Source organism: Engystomops pustulosus, chromosome 1 (assembly GCF_040894005.1).
Source record: "Engystomops pustulosus chromosome 1, aEngPut4.maternal, whole genome shotgun sequence".
Taxonomy (NCBI): domain Eukaryota; kingdom Metazoa; phylum Chordata; class Amphibia; order Anura; family Leptodactylidae; genus Engystomops; species Engystomops pustulosus.
In genome coordinates, this window is record NC_092411.1 from 184,958,951 (window position 1) to 184,980,833 (window position 21,883).

General features: G+C 39.1%; 1 protein-coding gene across 3 annotated transcripts in view; it reads right to left on the reverse strand.

The window, feature by feature from the left end:
- Positions 1 to 336: 336 nt before the first annotated feature.
- Positions 337 to 21,883, reverse strand: part of STAP1 (signal transducing adaptor family member 1) — a 60,062-nt gene continuing 38,515 nt past the window's right edge. For 2 of the 3 annotated variants that reach the window (XM_072115009.1, XM_072115018.1), the window contains exons 5-10: positions 18,285 to 18,454; positions 8,980 to 9,114; positions 7,586 to 7,658; positions 4,310 to 4,409; positions 2,372 to 2,491; positions 337 to 385 (exon numbers count right to left, since the gene is read on the reverse strand). In XM_072115009.1, coding sequence (XP_071971110.1) covers positions 372 to 385; positions 2,372 to 2,491; positions 4,310 to 4,409; positions 7,586 to 7,658; positions 8,980 to 9,114; positions 18,285 to 18,454 — 612 coding nt within the window. In that variant the 3' untranslated portion in view covers positions 337 to 371. The remainder of the gene's footprint in view (positions 386 to 2,371; positions 2,492 to 4,309; positions 4,410 to 7,585; positions 7,659 to 8,979; positions 9,115 to 18,284; positions 18,455 to 21,883) is intronic. The other variant, XM_072115027.1, reaches the window with a different exon arrangement.

Below are 21,883 nucleotides of genomic sequence, written 5' to 3' on the forward strand. Positions count from 1 at the left end.
GGATTAGCCCTAAAAAGGCCTATCCTTACATACTTTAGATGCACCTATCACGAGATCTACCTTGATAGGAAGGAAATCTACCACTGCTTGCATGATGAAATCATGCAAGAACACCATCATGTATTCTATTCAATACTGATTATGGCACATAGTTTGGTTAGGGACATGAACCTTTAGTTTAGCTAAAAAAAATCGATTTATTCACATATGCAAATGATCAACATTACAGAAATTGTGCTATTCCTTGTATAGACACCTGAGTTTATTGAGTTACTCAATATTTTTTTTTTTAAAGTTGCTGTACATTTCTTGAAGATAAAAATGAAAAAACCTTACCAGATGAAGAATAATCTTGGTTATTTTTTATACATTCATCTTGGAAATACTATAATGAAAATGAACGATAATTAATGGCAATACACAATACTGTTCATTAACTAAACAGCAACAATTAAAGGCAATTTCATTGAAGCATAGTATAGAAGCTATGTTGTCATTTAAATATAACTGCTAAACCTTATGCTCTACTAGTTTGGTGTCCTTATGTTAAGTCTGTCTGTGTGTAATCTATAGTTATGCTGACTGCCAGTCTCCTCACCAGAACTACCAGTATTTTAAGAATGAGAGTTGCGGGATGTAGTGTCTTATGCTTCCTATTCTCTCCTCACCTGGCGTGACCTTGGAGTATATTCCTTTGGAAACATACTCTTACTAAAAAATGTCAATATTCCTAGATTTTCTAATAAGAGAGCATCAAATGCATTTCTTATTGCTAAGTAGGGGCACACATGCTCAGTGTGGTAGCTTCTGAAGCTGCAATGATCTCTGCTTGCAATTGCACTTGCTCAGAATATAAACTGACAAGCAGGGGAAGACACTGAAGCCAAAATTTGTTGCTGTCTAATAACACTTACAACCCTGTGTGTTCTCAGTAGATCATAGACGGAAGCCAGGCTGAATATGTGTTTGTATCTAAGCCCATTCAACGGGGCGGACACGCTATAAGTAATTTAAAGATACACCAGCTATTGTAAATAAAATAAATGTATACTGTAGCTATGCTCAACATTAAACTAAACAGTATATTTCATGTGGAAAACCTCAAAGGCCAAGGTCACATTTTTGCAAGAGAAGTCAATAAACACATATGATACTAGTAGATACAAGTAGATACTTGTAGAAAATAAGATGCAGTGAGATTTTCTTGTCAAGCATTTGAAAATTATTATTTCCAAACTGCAGCATTTCCTACATTTAGAGTTTGCTGCTGTACACTGGTTACCTGTTACCTGCTGTCTGTTTAGAAGTCACATTAACCTTTTTCAGTATAACCTGTTTCTACCCCCCCTCCCCTGTCATCTTTTACAAGGTATAGTTAGTATGTAAATAGGTAATGTCAGGAGATACTGCATTCTCTACACTGTGTTAAACCGATACAGTGAATATTATAACATTGGTTTTATTTAGAAATGCAAAGGCATACACTACATATGTTTTTAATTATTATCACTAGGAGTTTAAGACCCTTTTAGTTTTATGACATTCACATTTACCGTCTTGTGATTGGATCTATTTTGTGTCATCAAATGGTTTTACCGATGCTTTCTATTTGATTCTGTCAATTTAGTGCATATATTATCCATTAATTTAGTTTATTTCTTGCTATCATTTGTTTCTTTTGTGTTGTTGTGGTTAAGTAAACATCCACACTATACTAATTGTCATTACAGTGAGTCTATGGAAAGCATTTTGTATAGTTACTTATATAAAATTCTAACCTCATGGAAACCTACTACCGTTTACTTGATAAGCACCTTCTTATTTGATTTACTTTCTGGTTGAGACCCCTTGACTGTTCACAACTTTATATATTTAGTTTAGTTATTTTATAGTTGATGTAAGAATTGCTGAAAGCGTTTATTTTAATAAGACCATAATCTATACACAGGACAGAATAGCAGTCCTTAGTTGTCTGCAGTCATGCAATAATAAGAAGTTGGAATGCAGGAGTCACCAAATACTTCACCACAATCATATACAGAATGTAACTATACAGAATAGAACTCCCCGTTCTAGTGATAGTGAAAGTTCTAGTCATGTTCTTATTAGTAAAACCCCTTTTATAGAATTATAAGTGCTCCTGTGCTTTTTCCCTATTACTATAGAACAATTTGGTAGCATTTCATGTAAAATGGTGGCCACATTCTTATGTTAGACCCATTTCTTAAAATTATGCCTGCAAATTGGCGTAACAATGAGTATGCCGAAGCCCAATAAGGCTACATGTTTATTTCAGTGCTTAAACTGTTTGACTATGGCTACATCCCTAATCCTAATTGTTCATTCATTTTAGCAAACATGCAATATTTACCGTTTACGTAGGCATTTTCACGTAGCATTGATATAGGTTTTTCTTGGGAAAACTGATTCACTAAATGTTCTATTTTGGACTTAGGTTTCTTCTGTGTGTCAGTCTCTTTTTCAATGCAATCTGAAACAGAATGACAAAACCGGACTATGTATTATCAGATAGTTGAGCATTATATTTAAAGCAAAACTAAGCTTTCATCCTTTTTTTAATATTGCATATGGATATGGAATGTCATTTTAAGTACTTAAACACTAATATACATTTTTATAAATTTAGCTTATTTTATAATCAAGATGCAGAAATAAACACAAAAAGACACTTGTTGTCAATATAGTGACATTTAATAGTGCCATTTACTAATCATCCGGTTGTGTAGCATGCCCCTTTTATGTTAAGGTAACCGTCATCAGAATATCTATCACATATAAACTGCAAAACAGAGGGTGTGGTTTATACAGCTATTTATGAATGTATTATTGAGTGTGTAGGGAAAACAAAATGCTAGCTCAGACATTGAATAGGGGCCCATTTGGTTGACATATGACATGATGGGGACATCAATAAGATCAGGTTCAATGGGATTCAGGCAATTTCTTCTTCAGATAGGGGTGTACTAACTCTGGACACACTCTGGCGCAAATCGGAAATAGTTGGGAAACACGGCGGAAATGCGATGTGTGGACCCTTAGTAATTGTGCCCATTATCTACATCCTGCTGGATGATAATCAAGATGTAGGTAAAAAAATGCATACCATATGCCTCTTAGCAACTTATCTCCTTCTTCATTGTAGTCACTAAACAGACTATAGTGCAGGGTGGGAAAAAAATTGTCTTTTCTTCTCTGAGTTTAAGAGGCAGATGAACTCATAAATGCTTAAAGTTTAACTCACATTTATCTTAAATGATTAACATAACAACTTTTGGTTATTTGGACCAATTGGCGGAGCTTTACTAACTTTTCCCCTTACACCCCCTGTCTCTTTGATTTGGTGTGTTGGGCTCTCTGGTGCAGGTATCCCCCCCCCCCTTATTTTTCTGTTATCTCTCTTACTTTCTACTACCGTACTGTACAAGTTGGCAACTGTTCATTATTGTGCTTTCTCGTTTTAATAAGATTATAGTAGAAAAAACACAGTATCTACGTTTCCTATCAGTGCTCTAACTGAGCATTGATAGGGAATATTTGTACTCAGCATGTCCATGCTGGGCACAGAGAACTAATATCTGTAGATGGCGGCTTCTCAGTAAGTATCAGCTTGTCTGTCACCTGTATAAAAATACCCTCCCCTCTGCAAATAAAAGTTCTCTATGCTCAGCATGGACCTTGCCTGACAGTGCTTAGAGAGTTCGTAAGGAAATGTATATGCTTTTTAAAAATAAAAAGATAGCAAATTCTTTATACCTACTTTAGTAATATACATTATTAATCCCATTCCATACACAATATTAAAAAGAAGGTGCAAAAGTTCAGTTATGCTTTAATAATTTGTGGTTTATCAAAAATATCACAAGTAAATATTTAGCTCAAATGTCTGTGATGTCTAGTCCAAAAAGCAAAAATCCTGTTCCACCAAAAATGGGCCATTATAGTACATAGTTAATTATATGAAATGTACAAATCATTAGAATTTTAAATAGTGAAAAATTTTGATTTTGTGTCATGCGATATTGCTGTAATTATTCACTACATATAAGTTATCATTAAAATGTAATAAAATTGTTCCAAATATAATATTTAAAGAATTAATTAAAATGTCTATCTGGTTATCTGTATTAAGTCTTCTTTTTTTTTTTTTATTGTATTCATGCAATATATTTGTCAGATTTGACAATGCAATGTACATAGTATGATTTTTAAGCTCTGTTGGTGTCTTTTTTACATTAATATTAACAGAAAGTACATTGAAAAAATAGAAATATGAAACTATACTTCATACCAATTTGTGTATCATAAATATCAGAAACAAATGGTCTTAGTTTCCCTCTGGTTTCGTCAATAAAATGGTTCACAACTTCATCAAGGCTGTTTAACACTACCTATGTAAAAAAAAAATAAACACATTTCAATTAATTTCACTAGATGTATACACTGAATAAAACACATAAAATGACAATGATGTAACATTTTTTTGATAAAAAAGAAAAACAAACAAACAAATGGTACAGAAACCTTAGTGGGCAAAGACATATGCTCTGTATATTTCAGTAATAGAAATTAGGGCAGCAGTGCTCTTCACAATGGTTTTTCTCCACACTTTGTGTCTTTTTTCCCCCTATGCTCAGCATATATGCCAGGAAAGCTTCGAGTCCCATTGGCATAAATTGGCTGTCGGAGGCACCTTTTTGCCTTTACCTGGCCAGTATACAGTATGTTGCATATTTTGAGAAACACAGGAGCGCCATCCTGCGAGTATACACTTAGCGGAGGTCAATGTATTGCATCCACCCCCAGCCTCTGCTCAGTGTACACTCAGGGAGGTTCCCAATAATGTAACTGTCCATATAAGGACACTCATGTCAATGGGGGAAACACCCTGAACACTACCACTCATTCTTGCTTTCTGGGGCAGGGTAGTAGCATGACAATGTATCCCACTTTATGCACGTACGGGCTAACCGTTCATTGTAAGGGTATTCGTGAATCCTCTCGATGTATCCTAACAACAGAGGGGGGAAAACGTCATGTGAACCTAGTCTTAATGTGTTCTTGGTAAAATGTTTAAACTTTTAACTTCTCAGTTTTTAAATTCACAATTTTTGACAAACTGATCCTGGGAAATACATACACAATATTATACAGTATATATTATTTTATCATTTTATTCAGTTCACCATTAATAGAGGTATCTTTTATTGTGTTCTTTATTTCATATTTGATCATCTCTTACTTGTCAGATTTTATAAATCAATCATAGATTAATATTTTCTTGTATCCTGCTTTCTTACAATATGGCCGTGTAGGGTTATTGCACAATGGTATACTATTATGCATGAGTTCTTGTCTTAAGTTGACTCCTGATCTATGTGACTCTTCTAGTATTTAAGCAGAAGTCTACTACAAATTTACGTAGAACAGAGGGTGGAGGAGGCTATAAAGCATCTCAATGCAGAGAGCTAAGAGAACAGCATTTTATGGACATGTCCCTACTGCTACAATCCTGTCATGTAAATCAATTTTTCACTACTAACAACAGACACTAAGGTTGAATCAAATATCTCTCTTGGGCTCTTACCTTACACTGTCTACTGTTTAGCTTGGTTAAAATATGTTATTTATGCCACATGGTGCATATCACAAAAGTGGCAGCTAGTAGCAAAATTTCAGTTTTTCTAACACATTGCTAAGTAATAAATCATTTGATCAACCAAAGCACCCCAATAAGAAAATAAAGATGTACTGCTAGGAGACACTGCACCCCTGCAAGTATATTTTCAAACGCTTCCGCTTGTCCAGCAGAGTTGTAGGGCATTCTTGCATCACGTATAACTATAATGTTTATAGTTCCATCCCTGGAGGATGTGACAGATACTCTTATCATGTAGCTCTAATTTAGTGAGAAAGTAGATGGGTAATAAATTACCTGAATGTCAAATTTATGTAATTTTTTAATCAAAATAATTCAACCTCAATTTTACACAGCTCTAACTCTTTGGCAAAACCTACTAGAACAGGAATAAATTAACTAAAATAACAAGTCAATTTTCCAAATTCAAGACGAAATTCCAGGCACATTGTGGCAACTGATAACAGTTTCTTATTTCTGCTATGCCCAGGTTGTTTAGTTGCCGTTCCTTTAATGGGAACCTGTAATCTAAAATTGGCCTAGTATCAGTAAGCTGTCCAGCAGCTGAAACCTTCTAGAACACGTTTCTTTTATGGCCCAGCATGGTGCCATTGACACAAAAATCTATTTTGAAGTGAGATGTAAATTGGTTTTATAAAATTAAGGAGGTGGATAGTGAAACAGTAAAGATAAGGTCAGAAAGCCCCCTTTCACTTTAATTGGTCCTGCATTCAGAGACATCACTAACCAGATCCAAGTCCTGGGCACAAGGTCAGTGGTGGGGAGAGCTGTTATACTCTCCACCTTCTTGACTTTATACAACCAATTTACATCTCACTTCAAAGTTGATTTTCTGGATGATGCCACCACACAGGGCATGATAGAAACATGATATAGAATGTGTTCAGCTGCTTGACAACATACTTTACAAAATTTAAACTATCAAACCACTAGCCAGTCTAGGTATTGTACATGATTTATTTCTAGCACAGGATGTGGGGCATTATCCTACTTCTCCCTGGTTCACCAAATCTCCTGTTTCTAAACAACCAGTCATAAAGATTGCATTTAACTGTTGTTTGGGATCCCAATAATCACTGCAGCGTTTTGCATATGTTGTGGTATGGGTAAATCTGCCAATCTGTGTTTTTTCTTGAATTTGCAGAAACTGCTTGTTATATGAGGTTTCTTAATTAGAACTGTCAGGTAAAAATATGAATATCTGAACATACTAATGAAATACTCTCCCTAGCCCTTTTGAATTATCTAACTTTCAGTACCCTAGCTTTAGTATAACATACCTAAATGCTGTGCCACACTGTGGCACTTGGCAGTCCGATCAACGAAACTGTCTCTTCGGCAGTCCAGGGTATTCATGAGGGGCCCGCTCAGGCACTCCTCTCTCTTCTTCTTGCACCACCACTCCCACTGTTATCAATTCTCAATGTCAGCGGTGATTGCACCCAATGTGCAAGGGCAGCTTCCTGTCGGCGGTGGCCTCCCTGTGCATGTCAATTCCTCATTGGCTAGAGGAAGTATTGCCACAGTATATTAAGTAGTATTATGAGCTAGCTCCAGGAAGAGCACCGTGCGATACCTGGCTGCTCGCGCATTGGGTGCAGTAACCACCAGCATTGAGAATTGACAACAGTGGGAACGGCGGTGCGGCAGAGCAAGAATGGTATGTTTAGGTATGTTACACTTAAGCTAGGGAATTGAAATTCATATAATTAGAAAAGGGCTAGGGAGAGTATTTCATTAGTATGTCATCTTTTTTTTAACCCGACAGGTGTCCTTAAAACTTTTCTGGGTATTTGAAAACAACATACTTTATGCACTATTTTACATATAACAGATACACATAAAATACCTACAAAATATCATAGTGTTGCAGGATCTGGCAAGAACAGTAATATTACAAAGACTTACAGGCTTGTCTAATTCGATGACGAAGCCATGGTCTGTCGTCAGTACTCTGTAATGTTTAACCTGAGCCCTGGTGCTAGAAAAAACAACAAAAACATAAATGATTTCTGTATGTGTGAACTATGCAATCTGAATTTTGTGTCATTAATTTCCCAAGTGTTTGAATAAGAACATTTGAAGCACATTGTAATTAAGTGCAAGTGGCATTAAAAATACAAAAGAAAATAAGAACAGCACTATACCATTTGGCCTAACACACTGTTATAGACATTGCCTTATTCAACTATACAGGAGAAAGTCATGTATGTCAGCATTTGGACTGTACTTGAACATTTTTATTTTAAAATTTTCTTTTTTATAATAGTATCTGATATTTTATTACAGGTATCTTATTTTTTAATATTTCTATTAATCCTGTAGATTTATCAACGGCCAATGACATCTATGCAAGCGCATTGGAGTGTTGGTGTATGAGATAGTTCCTGGATAAATCCTTATTGTATTCTGTATATGTAAAAAAATATTTTAGTGAAGAAAAAACATCTAAAGTGATTTGAGCAAACAATACATTCAGAGAATTTTGGACAGCATAATCTATGATTAATGAAGCTTACACACAAGTTTACACTTATATAAGTCAGTTATAACATCATTCACTTCCCATCATTTAGTTGTGACATCACAACTACATCCTGACATCCTGACTGCTGCCAGTATTAGGCTGTTGTGGGCACAAACTGCCAATGCAATGTCACTGCTGAGAATCTGTATACCAGACAGTGACAGGAGGTGTCACGCAAGACCAGAGGCATTTACCCTTCTATACCTTTGTGTTTCTTTTTCCTTGTCTGGAGTCTTATTAACTTGCCTCTTGAACTGCCTTTCACACGCATTTTGACACACTCCTTTATACAGGGCAACTTCACTTTTGTTGTTAAACATTTCAATAAAAACACTTTACAAGATTATAAAAACAACTGGTGAACCAGCATCATGGTAGCCCAACGGTTGTTAATGAACAGATTAAGGCAGCATTTTTTTTTATGAATACTGATGAAAAAAATGCAAGCGATGTCTATGGAGTACTTTTATCATACCCTGGCGCTAAGTGCACCAGCGTATGATGGTGCCCCCTGGTGTCCCCCGGAACTATGAGGATGTCTTGGCCTCCTGATAAATCCCAGCAGGCATTAGCTGGCCTTGAATGGGGGGTAAGCTTAAGGCAAAGCACAATTGCGGGAAAGAAACTCACTTCAGGCAACAACCCCAGTGTAGAGATAAGAGAACTTTTCAGTCGTACATGCAGTGAAAAATCTCCCCCGAGGTCTATAAATCATTAACACAGTTTTTAGCATGTATGTTATTTGTTTAAGGAACAACTTTATTCATAAAGTTACCTATTCTCTGTGGGTTCGCGAATTGATACAGCATAGTTTTTGCCATCTGCACCAGGCCGGATTAGTAAATTGCCAGAATTTTCTTCCTTGGTGAGCTTCTCAGTCGCTTCTTGTCGTGACACATTATAAAAGCACCTTTATAGAATTAAACATGATAATAAAGTTTAATTACATTTTTGACCATAGTTATGCAGCAGGTTGCATTGTATAGTTTTTACTGGACAAAAACAGTGAGCAGGTAAGTCATTCTGTACATTATAAACATTGCCTTTTTATTTTACTCAAAAGAAAAGTTTTTATTGTGCAAGTATGCAGGTCTTTTTCAGATTTTTGAAAACAGAAGCACAACACATAAGACTGTAATTATTTTCTTCTTTGCCTACAGCTGTGTCCTCAAGAATAATATTTGGGAAACACATTTTTGCACCTAAATAACTTATCCAAGTATAAAGGCATGGACCACAGGTGGGACATTTAGGCTAGATGCACATGAACAAGCTAAATCTTGGCCATGACACAGAAAAAAATAATAATAAAAACCTAAAACCTTTCCCTAGAACTGATATAAAAATAAACAAATACAATCAAACATGTTAGGTATTAATGATTCCCAAAGTGAGTAACAAACAAGAAAACATATAGGGGCACACTTACTTACCCGGCCCATTCGCGATCCAGCGGCGCATTCTCTGCACAGGATTCGGGTCCGGCCGGGATTTATGAATGTAGTTCCTCCGCCGTCCACCAGGTGGCGCTGCTGCGCTGAAAATCATCTCAACGCGCCGGAATGCACCACCTCGGACCAGGTGAAGGTAAGCGCTTCCCAAGCGACACTTTTTCGGTTTTTAAATGCGGCGGTTTTTCCGAATATGTCGGGTTTTCGTTCGGCCACGCCCCCCGATTTCCGTCGCGCGCATGCCGGCGCCGATGCGCCACAATCCGATCGCGTGCGCCAAAAACCCGGGGCAATTCAGGTACAATCGGCGCAAATCGGAAATATTCGGGTAACACGTCAGGAAAACGCGAATCGGGCCCTTAGTAAATGACCCCCATAGTCCCAGATTTACTAAAGCCCCTGCAAAGTTTTCTGTCTGTCAGACTTTGCCACCGAAATGTGTCACACGCCCCATGTTAAAGGTGCACCAAAAAAAGTTGATGCACTCTGTCGGAGCAGTGCAGGGAGCGCCAGATAGTGCAGTTAGCACATTTTTTGATAAAAGTACTTTGTTGGTCCGATTCCAGACACTACACACCATGCACGCACAACAACACTATGTACCTCCCTGCCACTTATGTGCCTATGGAACCCAACTGCACAGAGCCACTCTGCACCCTGATACAGTCACATGCTTACTCTATACATCTTAACGCTGCCACCAATCGCAATTATGACTTACAAGATGCTCACACCCGGACCACACGCATACACCCAGATACACACTTTTCTAGGTGCCGTATAGTTCACCTGGACCCACACTGCCTATAGCTTATCCTAGCACACAGACACACACAACGGAACAAGGTGTAGCGGTAATTCACCTCTCCAGAGTTATGGGAACGTGTCAGGGCTCGAGGTCAGTGAACCCCCTACACCACCACGGACGTTGACACTAGCTGACATCTGGGAGCGGAATCTAAGTGGCACCAGGTCTTCACCAGAGCCTGCCGCAAAGCAGGATGGTCTTGCTGCGGCATGGTTCCACCAGGTCATTCCACAGGTGTGACTAGCCCGCGGTGGCAGCCAAGGTTGAGGTACAGGAACGGCAGGCAATCAGTGGTGCACTGGCCCTTTAAATCTTTGAGAGTCGGCACGTGCGTCCTAGGGAGCGGGGACGCGCGCGCCGGCCGGATGAGGAGGGAGCAGGAGCGTGTAGAGGTAAGTGAGAGCCAGGGGTCGCGCCGCCACACAGAGAGGGACACGGGAGTGTCTATGATCCAAGATGTGAACCCGCGAACGTATGAAGCACAAGGAAACAACATAACAAAATAGGCACAATGCTTAAAGATTACAAAAATTGTGAAATACCAGACATACATAAAAGTGAACAGTAAAATAAAAAGGGATAAAATAAAGAATTACATCTCCCCAACTGACAAGAATTTAATGCTGCCATGTTGCTTTTGACTAACCACCTAATCCGCCCCTCTGGTCATGTGAGAGGGGCGTGGCTACACCTGAATCAGGGTGGAAAGTTGGGTACATATTTCCTAATTATGTCATATCTTCTTCCATGAGTCTCCTGAGAAGAAGATATGCCCACCACATTTCCCAGCTTGAATTACCAAATCCAACAATATCAAAACACCATTATGAACTGTTGGCCCTCAACACCCCAGGATAAGCAGAGCATGCTGATCACAGATTTGTTGACCAGAAATTGAAATATTTGATTTATGACCAGGAACATGGCAAACCTGAGTGACTTAGAGCCACCAAGTCTGTATCATCTAACAATTCTATTTAAGGGACAAAGGAAATCAATTAACATTTTCTATTGGTGTACCATCGTGCTCCGAAGCTGCTTAGAATATAAAGATTAAAACCATGTTAAAAAGCATTACAGCGCTTTATTGAAATAACGAAGATATGCTCCGGCACAAGCTCACCCTGAGCTGGTGCAAGGAATTGGAGGCTTATAAGTACGATTGTAAAGTGGTAGGTTTCCTTTATATTACATGCTTCAGGTTGAGAGCTTTTTGGCCAACTTTAAATTCAAGGAAAATAAGGACTTCATTCGCCTTGGACTGAAGATGAGGCCATGCTAAATAGTCTTCATTAGAACAAATCTCTTTTATCTGGTCATACCATATGAACTCACGATTAAGCCTTTCAGTTACCTCTGTTCTTTGTCGATGCCCTTTTTTTAAAGACTATGTTAGAATGCATGCTCGTTAGATCCATTTTTTGCTCTGTTCTAGCATGTTATTAATTTTTCTCACTCTGCTGTTCCTGTTCAGCTCCTTCTGGTGGCAAAATGTTGGTAGCTCATTTGAGATGCCCTTCCTTTACATCTTTTCCTAAAGAAATAAACGTCTGCTTAAAGGGAAAATGTCACCAGGGACCTCATTTTCACCTAAAACAGATTGCAGAAGCCCATTAGAGCTGCATTGCAAATAGGTTTTCTACTTTCTCTTAACATTTGAATCACAATATAACCGTGTGTTATAACTTGCACAGCTCCTCCCTCCCCCACTGATGCCAGCTCACCAGGCTGTAAGCTCTGTGAAAAAGCAGGAGGGAGCAGCTGTACAGGAGCACAAAGGTGGGGGCCAAGGGCTGAGCAGTCTGCAGCACAGACAAGTTACATGTTGTTTTTTGAAATGCATGCAAACAAAAGCCAACCCCTGGGACAAAACAGACGAAGCTGTTAGGGTGCAAGGTAAGTTATAACACAATTATATTGTAATGTAAATGCTTAGAGAAAGCAGAAAGGCATACTTTAAACTTTGGGTCCAAGTATGTTGGTGGTGTTCAGAAGTAGTTGCAGCTTATGATTTTCATATCTTTTTTCATGTAATTTTTTACTTTTTCTTTGATGTCCCTTGCAAGGATGCTGTCAGATTCCTTTTCAGTTGCACAATAATAGATTTTCCATATTAAGGGAAGAACAAAGGACAGGGTGGGATCTTTTTCCCCACTTAAAATATCTGTAAAATAATCTTATTGGTGCAAGAACACTTCAGAATGGTGACATCTATCACTTTTTGTGATTCTCGGCTGCTCTTCACACACCTTCTCTACCATCTAATAAGTAGAATTCCACTACGTCAGCTCATCATGAATGAGATTGTGTTGTGCTATCTTGTAGCATTTCATGTTTCCCTTTTAGTGCCCTATTCATTTTATTTGATCTGCAGAATGGAGAGACTGTTTTGCGTAGCCTAGACAGACATGCCGCTACTCTGTCAATGTCCAGTGCTTTGTTTATAGCCAGGTGTAAATTATGACCAAAACACAGGATCTAGGTAAATGCCTCAAATGCTCCGTTGTGATTCCAGCCATTTTGGATATTTCCAGTTTCCATTCTTCAGATATCGTCTTCTCCAGTGCTTCATGTAAACTCTCTGCAGTATGATCTGAGTTCTCAAGTTTTGTGTTAAAAATGAACGGTGACAGCCATGTATGAATCTGTAGTCCTTCTTGCCCATAGGTCTGTAGTGCAGCTACAGCTCTGTTTAGTCTTGTGGCTTCTTTGGAGTTTTTGCCATATTTTACTTTGTCGATCTCAGATATATTGGTAGGTTGATGGTAGGACATTTCAGGGGTGCCAGAAGTAGTGTCCTTCTTCTGTAAGAAAATTTTTTTAGAAGAACATTCACAGGTATTGTTTTTTTATTAATGTTACTAACCTGTCGCCCTTTAATTTCTTTGTAGAGATTGGGGTGATTGTCAGCCAGATGTTTAGCCATGTTGCTGTTGTTGCCTGATTTGCATTAAAGGGATTTATAACACCTATTGCATACAGGTTTAAACATATATTTTGGCGTCCCATCTTTATCAGCCATGTAGGCAAAATATGCCCACACTTCACTTCTTGAGTCCTTTTTATCCACAAGTTGCGGACATAAGGCTATATTGGTTGTTTCTTGTAGTACCTGACTCTGCATTAGTTTGTCCCTCTGACCCCAGCAGAGTGGTTTGCATTGCAATGCCTGCTGGGCAATATTTGATGTGTCTGCCTCTGCAAATTTCAAAGTGTCATTATTGTGCAAAACAGTATGAACAAAAACGCTGGTGTAGAAGGGATGTAATGGTTTTTACCAAGTTACAATATATCTTTTCCATTAATGTGGCCATGGCTTATTTTTTGCAGTTCAACTATTTTGGAATAGCTGAACTCTATTGATCAAAATGTATTAACTCATTAAAGTGTAACTGTAAAGCTATAGTGATTTTTTCAAATTATTATATATGATTCCCACCTTGAAAACAAACAGAACGATGCCTACTTTGTGCTGCTCGTCCTTTTCTTCCCAAAGTTATGGCATTTTCTGTTCTGAAAGTGTTTGACAAAAATCTTTCTCACCAGAAGTGTAGTGGGCAGAGACTAATGCCAGTCTCAGGCTGAGGCCACTTAGCTAGCCCACAGGTCCCATAATGCCTTGTGTTCTCTCTCAAAGTCATTTAGCATTTAATCCATTTAGTTTCCCACAAGCAAATCCAGTGAATACTGCACATAACTATGGTGACAGTCTGGCAGCTTCTGCTACATTGAGGTGCAGGGAACATGCAATAAGTGGTAGAAACCATTAGTAAATGAAGTGCTTATCTGGACAGAGCTGATACTGCCGATGACAAGGTCGGGAAAGGGAGCTGCGAGAAGAGCAGAGACAGAGAAAGTTCTGTAGAATCACAGACTGGGTTGGAGGGACTGAGGGAGATCTTGTACTTCACTATTCTGTGCAGGAGACATCTGCATTCACTGTTCTGCACACTTCCAGCTCTTCTACATTCACTGTTACATGACCTCTTCCCCTGTGAGCAGGAAGCAGCAGCTCCTACCCTCCCAGGAAACCGACTAGAAACAAATTGTAAACAACATACGGATTCACAAGGCTTATCAGCACTCGGAGAGGAGGCAGCCATTGCAGCAATGCGCTAATTTGAGGGTTGTATGAAAGAAACTACTGAATATAGGTAATAAAAATAATAGGCAAAGTTGTTACAGTTACTCTTTAACTCTGTTCTGTAATTGATTATTGACCATAAACATGTTACCTTCATTATATGGGTCAACACGATTACAGTGATACCATATTCGGATATTTTTTCTTTCGATTTTTTCACATTATGTTTTATCCTGCAAAATGTATAAAACTTACTCCGATCGCGACTGTTATAGTGGGGTGCTGCTGACTGATGCTGGCTGAGCTCCATTGGTACTGAAGAGAATATCTTACACAGGTTGAGGCAGTGCAGGAATCCTAGTATAGAATCGTGGGGGGGAGTGTGCATCAAGAAGACAGCACATCGGGTTGGTGTCCACGGACCCAAGGAGCTCTCTGAACCTGGCAGAAGCGCTAAAGGAAACTCAAGGGGACCAGGTTCGGTGGAATCGGTCAGGAGCAGACAGTTCCTTGTGTAGCAGACTCTCTCATGTCATCTCAATGTCATTGACTTTGTGTAGTCAATGGGGTAGTCAATTGTAGTTAATGGGGGATCCCCGGACTTCCATCGGATCAGCATACATGGGCTGCGTTTAGCAGGTGACAGGTCAGCAATTTTTTTATACATATCCAAGACATATCCAAGAAGTGTAGAAGGGCTAATGCATAATTGTTTGATGGATTTTGGATGGTTAATTATGGACCAAGTGCACCACTCCCGCCAAGAATTGTTGCAGCCTTGGAAGTCCCAAAAAATGTATAGTATTGTTCCTTTCTCAGAACCACATCGCCAACACAGAGGGGATACTTTGGGGAACATTTTGTGGAGTGGATGTGGAACTCTGTACCATGTACTTAGTATATCGTATTTGGTTTCCTGATATGAATTGATGTGGTTGTTTGTTTGCCCAAACAACATGAACTTTTCTTAAATATCATTGGGGGATCCGAATGGGAAGGACTTGCATAACATAGAAAACATTTCAAAAATCATTTTCAAGATGCTGCACACAGTTTCTACAGTAGGAGGGAATATATTTTCGTATTATATTTTCATTTTACATTTAGTTTTTTTGGAATTGTTTTTTATTTTTTTTTTATTTTTTTCATGTATTTTTAGACCCTCAATGGTACTTGAGCCCCAGGGAGTTTGATAACTCCCACCATATACTGGAATACTACTTTATTGCAGTTTATGGGAAATTTGCAGTACAGATGTATTGTTTTTATACTCACAAACTGTTACAGATACTGCCTATGGACAGGCTTGGGAGTTTAACACAAGCTCCCGGTTGTCATGGTGATCGATCGCCACAACCTGATGAGGTCACTCATGCATCGGTGAAGTTTCAATGCACCCAGCACTTTTGCTAGGGGCATTTAAGTGTTTAACATCCACAATCAGTCCAAGCACCGATCAGTGGTGTTAGCGATGGGTGTTTGCTGCAAACACCAGGTGAGTATAAAAAGGGCTCAGTCTGTGAGCCCCCTTTATACACCCCCTACTACAACAGGATGTTCAGGAATGTCTGAATATGGGAAGGAGTTAAATAAAGTATTATGTAAGTATTATGTAAAAATATTATGTGAGAGGAACCTTTTTTATTCCAACGAATAGGAACAAGAAGTGTGAAAGGTGTGAAAGTAGGGAATATTTACTCCAAGAAAAGTAAGGACTAGGCTTAATTAAAGTGTAACCGTCATTCTGAACAAAATAAAAATAAAATACATAATTCTGCTCCAGGTGTTAGCACCTCTTTTGGCCCATAGCAACCAGGTTTTCCAGCTCTCAAAAAAACTACAATCAGCAAGATGGAGGGGCGGAGCCTGCCCCCTGTCACCTCATCACAAACAGGATGTGCTGACCAATGTCACCATACCTATCTATCTATCTATCTATCTATCTATCTATCTATCTATCTATCTATCTATCTATGTGTCTATGTATATTCTATCTATCTATCTATCTATCTATCTATCTATCTATCTATCTATCTATCTATACGAGGAAGGCAGCAGCACTCCAGTAGGTAGATTTTAAATCAGGGTGATCTTTATTTCAGATGCAACATTTCGGTGTATCCACCTTTTTCAAGGCTTGAAAAAGGTGGATACACCGAAACTTCGCATCTGAAATAAAGATCACCCTGATTTAAAATCTACCTACTGGAGTGCTGCTGCCTTCCTCGTATATACCACTTGGTCCCTGCCACGGACTTCCAGATTTTTGCACCCAGGCCTCCCGGTTGTGCTGCCTTGGACTTCTCTTGTTTTACATATCTATCTATCTATCTATCTATCTATCTCATATGTATCTATCTATCTATCTATCTATCTATCTATCTATCTATCTATCTATCTATCTATCACATATGTATCTATCTATCTATCCATCCATCTATCTATCCATCTAGGTACCTACCTATCTATGTAAAACTTCAGCACAGCAGATGAGGACACAGCACATGAGAGGACAGCTTGGAGATTGTCTCCTGCCACTTCCTTGTGTGAGGTGATGGGGGTGGGGGAGCTGCAGTTTCTGTCTGTGTGGATTATGTGTTTATACAGTATACAGGTGTAGGGAAAGCTGAGGAGAGATAAGTGTAGCTGTTTGGTTACTACATTAGTGAGGGCTTCTCCCTGCACATGATTGAGTGCTGGAGACATGAGGTAATCAGCTGATTGGAGGGAGGGGGATGGGGGCATGTCTCTCCCTCCATAGTCTCAGCTTCTTTCTGAAGATGGAATGTCCATAGTAACAGCTATCTGAGCAGTCACTGCCATCTAGGGGAAGTCTGCAGAATACAGGAGGAAGGAGCAAGTTTCGAGTAACTAATCCAATTGTAAAAGGGCTTAAAACTACCTGCCCTACAACATATCAAAAGTTTTTTGAAATGACGGTTACACTTTAATAGTACCACAATAGGTGATAAGGCGAATGAGCCATTTCTATTAGTAATTGCCATCACTTTTCTCCAATATGGCACTATAAAAGGACAAGTCTACCATATGTATGTAACATGTCACCCATATCCTTCCCAAATCTCCAACAGATCTTGGGAATAGCCGGCTGTATCATATGTAGCCAGGGTTTTATACCATGTAATAACAATCGTCAATCCTAATACACTACCAGAGCTGTTTAAACACACACAAGAGATTAGATGTGAGTTCATGCAGCCTCCATAGACAAACACTGTACAGGCTGGAATAGAAAGAATCTATTAATGAAGTGTATTAGAAAAATGTTCATCACATCCTTCTAAACACAAAATTAAAAATAGGATTAGAATGTGCATCTAGCATTATTCACGGACAACTTAATTATTTTCGCTGTGAGAAAAATGGTATGCTTAGCATCAGAATAATAATAATAATAATAATAATAATAATAATAAAGCTTTAATTATATAGCACCATCATATTCCGCAGCTTTGTACAGATCATGGGGTCATATACAAATAAAACAAGACATTAAAGAGTAATTACATAATCAGATGAGAGCATTGGAGTAAGGGCACTGTTCCCCAGAGCTTACAATCTATGAGATATGGTGGGAGCCCAAGTAAACAATACTAAGATTACATGAAGATCACAGTAGACCGCTATTTTATCTTGACAATCACAAAGGCAAAATTTGCCTTGGGCCACATACTTACATCTCAATCAAATATATTTAATTATGTATTTAAACTTACGGAGGCATCCTATTCAGGTCCCCAACATCTTGATAAGTTGGATGACCGACTTTAGATTCTGATTCTCTCCTTGAGATTTCTGATTCTCTCCTTGAGATTTCCTTTTCTAACACCTCTTTTAGCTGAATTATTTGTCCAGGTAACAAAGTCAAACAAGTTGGAACTGACAACTGAAAGGAAAAAAAAAACACATTGAAGTCAATTTAGGAGAAAACCAATGTATTGAAATAAAGGTGTTCACTCTTGTAAGATATGAACACTCATGTACTCAAGGATGCAAAGAATTCTGACAGACAACAGGAGGGCCAAATATACATTTTCTGTAGATTTTTATGACATTTGTTGTAGATTTTTTTGTTGACGTTGTTGGTTCAAATCCCTTCTGACCAAAAGTGAATAATGGATAACATTGAATAAGTCATAGACCTTGTATCAGGGGACTCCCTTAGCGATATACCATTTATGTACAGGTGATGGGATTTCACCAATCATATTGCTCCACAACCTGATATGGGCTTGTTCCACAGACAAAGGAGCTGGAAACTTGACCAAGATTAATGGGGGTCTCATTGCTGAGCTTTAAGTGATTACTATAGATATGAAAAGGTTTCCATAGTGTTCCAACCGGCCAAAGATCCAAAGCACATGTTAAGATTGGTGAAGAAATAGTTAATTGACAATGAAGTACATTTGCTGGATTGGACCCCCAGATCTCAAGTTGACTGAAAACTTGTGGGTAGAGTTGAAAAAAAAACTGTATTCATACCCAAGTGATTTGTCCAGTGTGCACCAATATTGAGAACATGTGGAAGCAATGGGATCAGATTTTGTTTGAGAAATGCTTGAGTGTGAACTGGAGCATGCCCAGAAGGAAAAAGAGTAACAATGCAGTGTTGTACAGATGCACACCCAAGAAACTCCTTAAATCGTTATATCTGGAGAAATACTGCCTCAATAAAGCCTTATATTATTATTATGGCACATTCTGAAACTGCAGCTGATCCTCCTTAATTCCTTCTGGAAACCATCTCCTGCTTCCTTCTTAGGGTGGTGGCACACGTGGCGTTTTGCACCCGTTTTTAGTCCTTTTTTAGTCTTGCGTTTTCAGATTGCAAACAAACGCATGGGTTTTAAAAAAACTCATCCTTTTTTGTCCGGTTTTCCCAATTATCTTAATTAGAAACGGACAAAAACGGATGACTAAAACGGACAAAAAACGGGTGCAAAACGCCACGTGTGCCACCACCCTGAGACTTTCTGAAGATAGCAGGAGATTACTATAGAGTACCTCTTGGATCTGCCTAGACTCTGTTATAATGCTGCATCTCTATTATTTATTCATCTCCTGAATTACTGGAACCCCCTGAATTGCATCTGGCCCTCAGTGTTGGCTTCAAGCCTGTGGCATATGTAGAACTCCACCTCTTGGTCAGGCTCGAGACTACTTCCTGCCTACAAGGTGGCTTAAAAACCAGTATCCTATGCTAACAACCCCTTGGGGTAAATACAAGGGGTAAACTGGGGCTGTCTACTTGAGTCAGTGATGTACCACCTGTTTATGATGTCGTGTAGTACAAAATGAAGAAATCTGCCAAACAGCGCTTCTTTTTAGTGTGGTAGCAGTACACATGGTGCAAAAGCATAATTTATGACAAATTCTTTTAGACGTCAAACTGCAACACTGGATAAATCTCTTGTGTCCTTGGCCTCTCACCTAGACAAACCAGTTCTCTACACTGGGAGAAACATTAAAACAGCTATGTCCACAGCTGAGAGTCAGTTTGTTTTGGAATAGATATACTGCTTTGTATTATCCCATACTATTTCACTAGGCCTCCTCTAAGTCATGCTTAATGCATGGGGGACTGCAATACAGGTTACATTGGAGTTAAAGTTATCCTTATCCCATACTGGAAAACAAATTTGCAGATTTCCTTCGCATAAAGAGACTACCTGTTGAACTTAAATTTACACAGAGCAAAGTAACTTCAATTAAGAGTCTTTTTAAAATGGCTGTTATTGGGGCTTTGTTATTTGTTTCATGGTTTGAATGTCTGGACCCCTGACAGACAAAACTGGAACTATATGATTCCCAATATTCATTCTATTATTTCTTTATCTAGTGAATATAATATTTACATGCCTAGGAGCAGCCTTTCTGGTAGTAGGTCTATAAATAGTATTTAGCATACCAGGATGGATTCAGCAGGACAGTTCCAGATTTTCAGGTTTGTCTCACTCTCCCAAAAAGAGGGGGTAACAGAAAAAGGAGCATTATAAGAAGGGGGCTACATAAATGGAGTATTTGGAAGGGTGCTAAAGAAAAAGGGGGCAAAATAAATGAGGGAGGCTATAGAAAGGTTGGAATTATTAGTTGGTGGAAACAACAGGGCAGAATACATAGTGGAAGTCACAGAGGGAGGCATTATGCTCTTTGGGGCAACAGGAAAGCATAACCACTAAGGGGGACATTTTACAGTGTGGGGGTCACTCATGAAGGTTTCTACTTTGTGGGGTTTTGAGTGGGGGTAGGGTTTTGAGTGTCACATTTGATCTATGATATTACTATGGCTAAAACCACAGGAGGTACAAGCAAGCAGGCACATAGTGATAATAAAATGTGTTAATATAATACATACACTCACCGGCCACTTTATTAGGTACACCATGCTAGTAACGGGTTGGACCCCCTTTTGACTTCAGAACTGCCTCAATTCTTCATGGCATAGATTCAACAAGGTGCTGGAAGCATTCCTCAGAGATTTTGGTCCATATTGACATGATGGCATCACACAGTTGCCGCAGATTTGTCGGCTGCACATCCATGATGCGAATCTCCTGTTCCACCACATCCCAAAGATGCTCTATTGGATTGAGATCTGGTGACTGTGGAGGCCATTTGAGTACAGTGAACTCATTGTCATGTTCAAGAAACCGGTCTGAGATGGTTCCAGCTTTATGACATGGCGCATTATCCTGCTGAAAGTAGCCATCAGATGTTGGGTACATTGTGGTCATAAAGGGATGGACATGGTCAGCAACAATACTCAGGTAGGCTGTGGTGTTGAAACAATGCTCAATTGGTACCAAGGGGCCCAAAGAGTGCCAAGAAAATATTCCCCACACCATGACACCACCACCTCCAGCCTGAACCGTTGATACAAGGCAGGATGGATCCATGCTTTCATGTTGTTGACGCCAAATTCTGACCCTACCATCCGAATGTCGCAGCAGAAATCGAGACTCATCAGACCAGGCAACGTTTTTCCAATCTTCTACTGTCAAATTTTGATGAGCTTGTGCAAACTGTAGCCTCAGTTTCCTGTTCTTAGCTGAAAGGAGTGGCACCCGGTGTGGTCTTCTGCTGCTGTAGCCCATCTGCCTCAAAGTTCGACGTACTGTGTGTTCAGAGATGCTCTTCTGCCTACCTTGGTTGTAACGGGTCGCGATTTGAGTCACTGTTGCCTTTCTATCAGCTCGAACCAATCTGCACATTCTCCTCTGACCTCTGGCATCAACAAGGCATTTCCGCCCACAGAACTGCCGTTCACTGGATGTTTTTTCTTTTTCGGACCATTCTCTGTAAACCCTAGAGATGG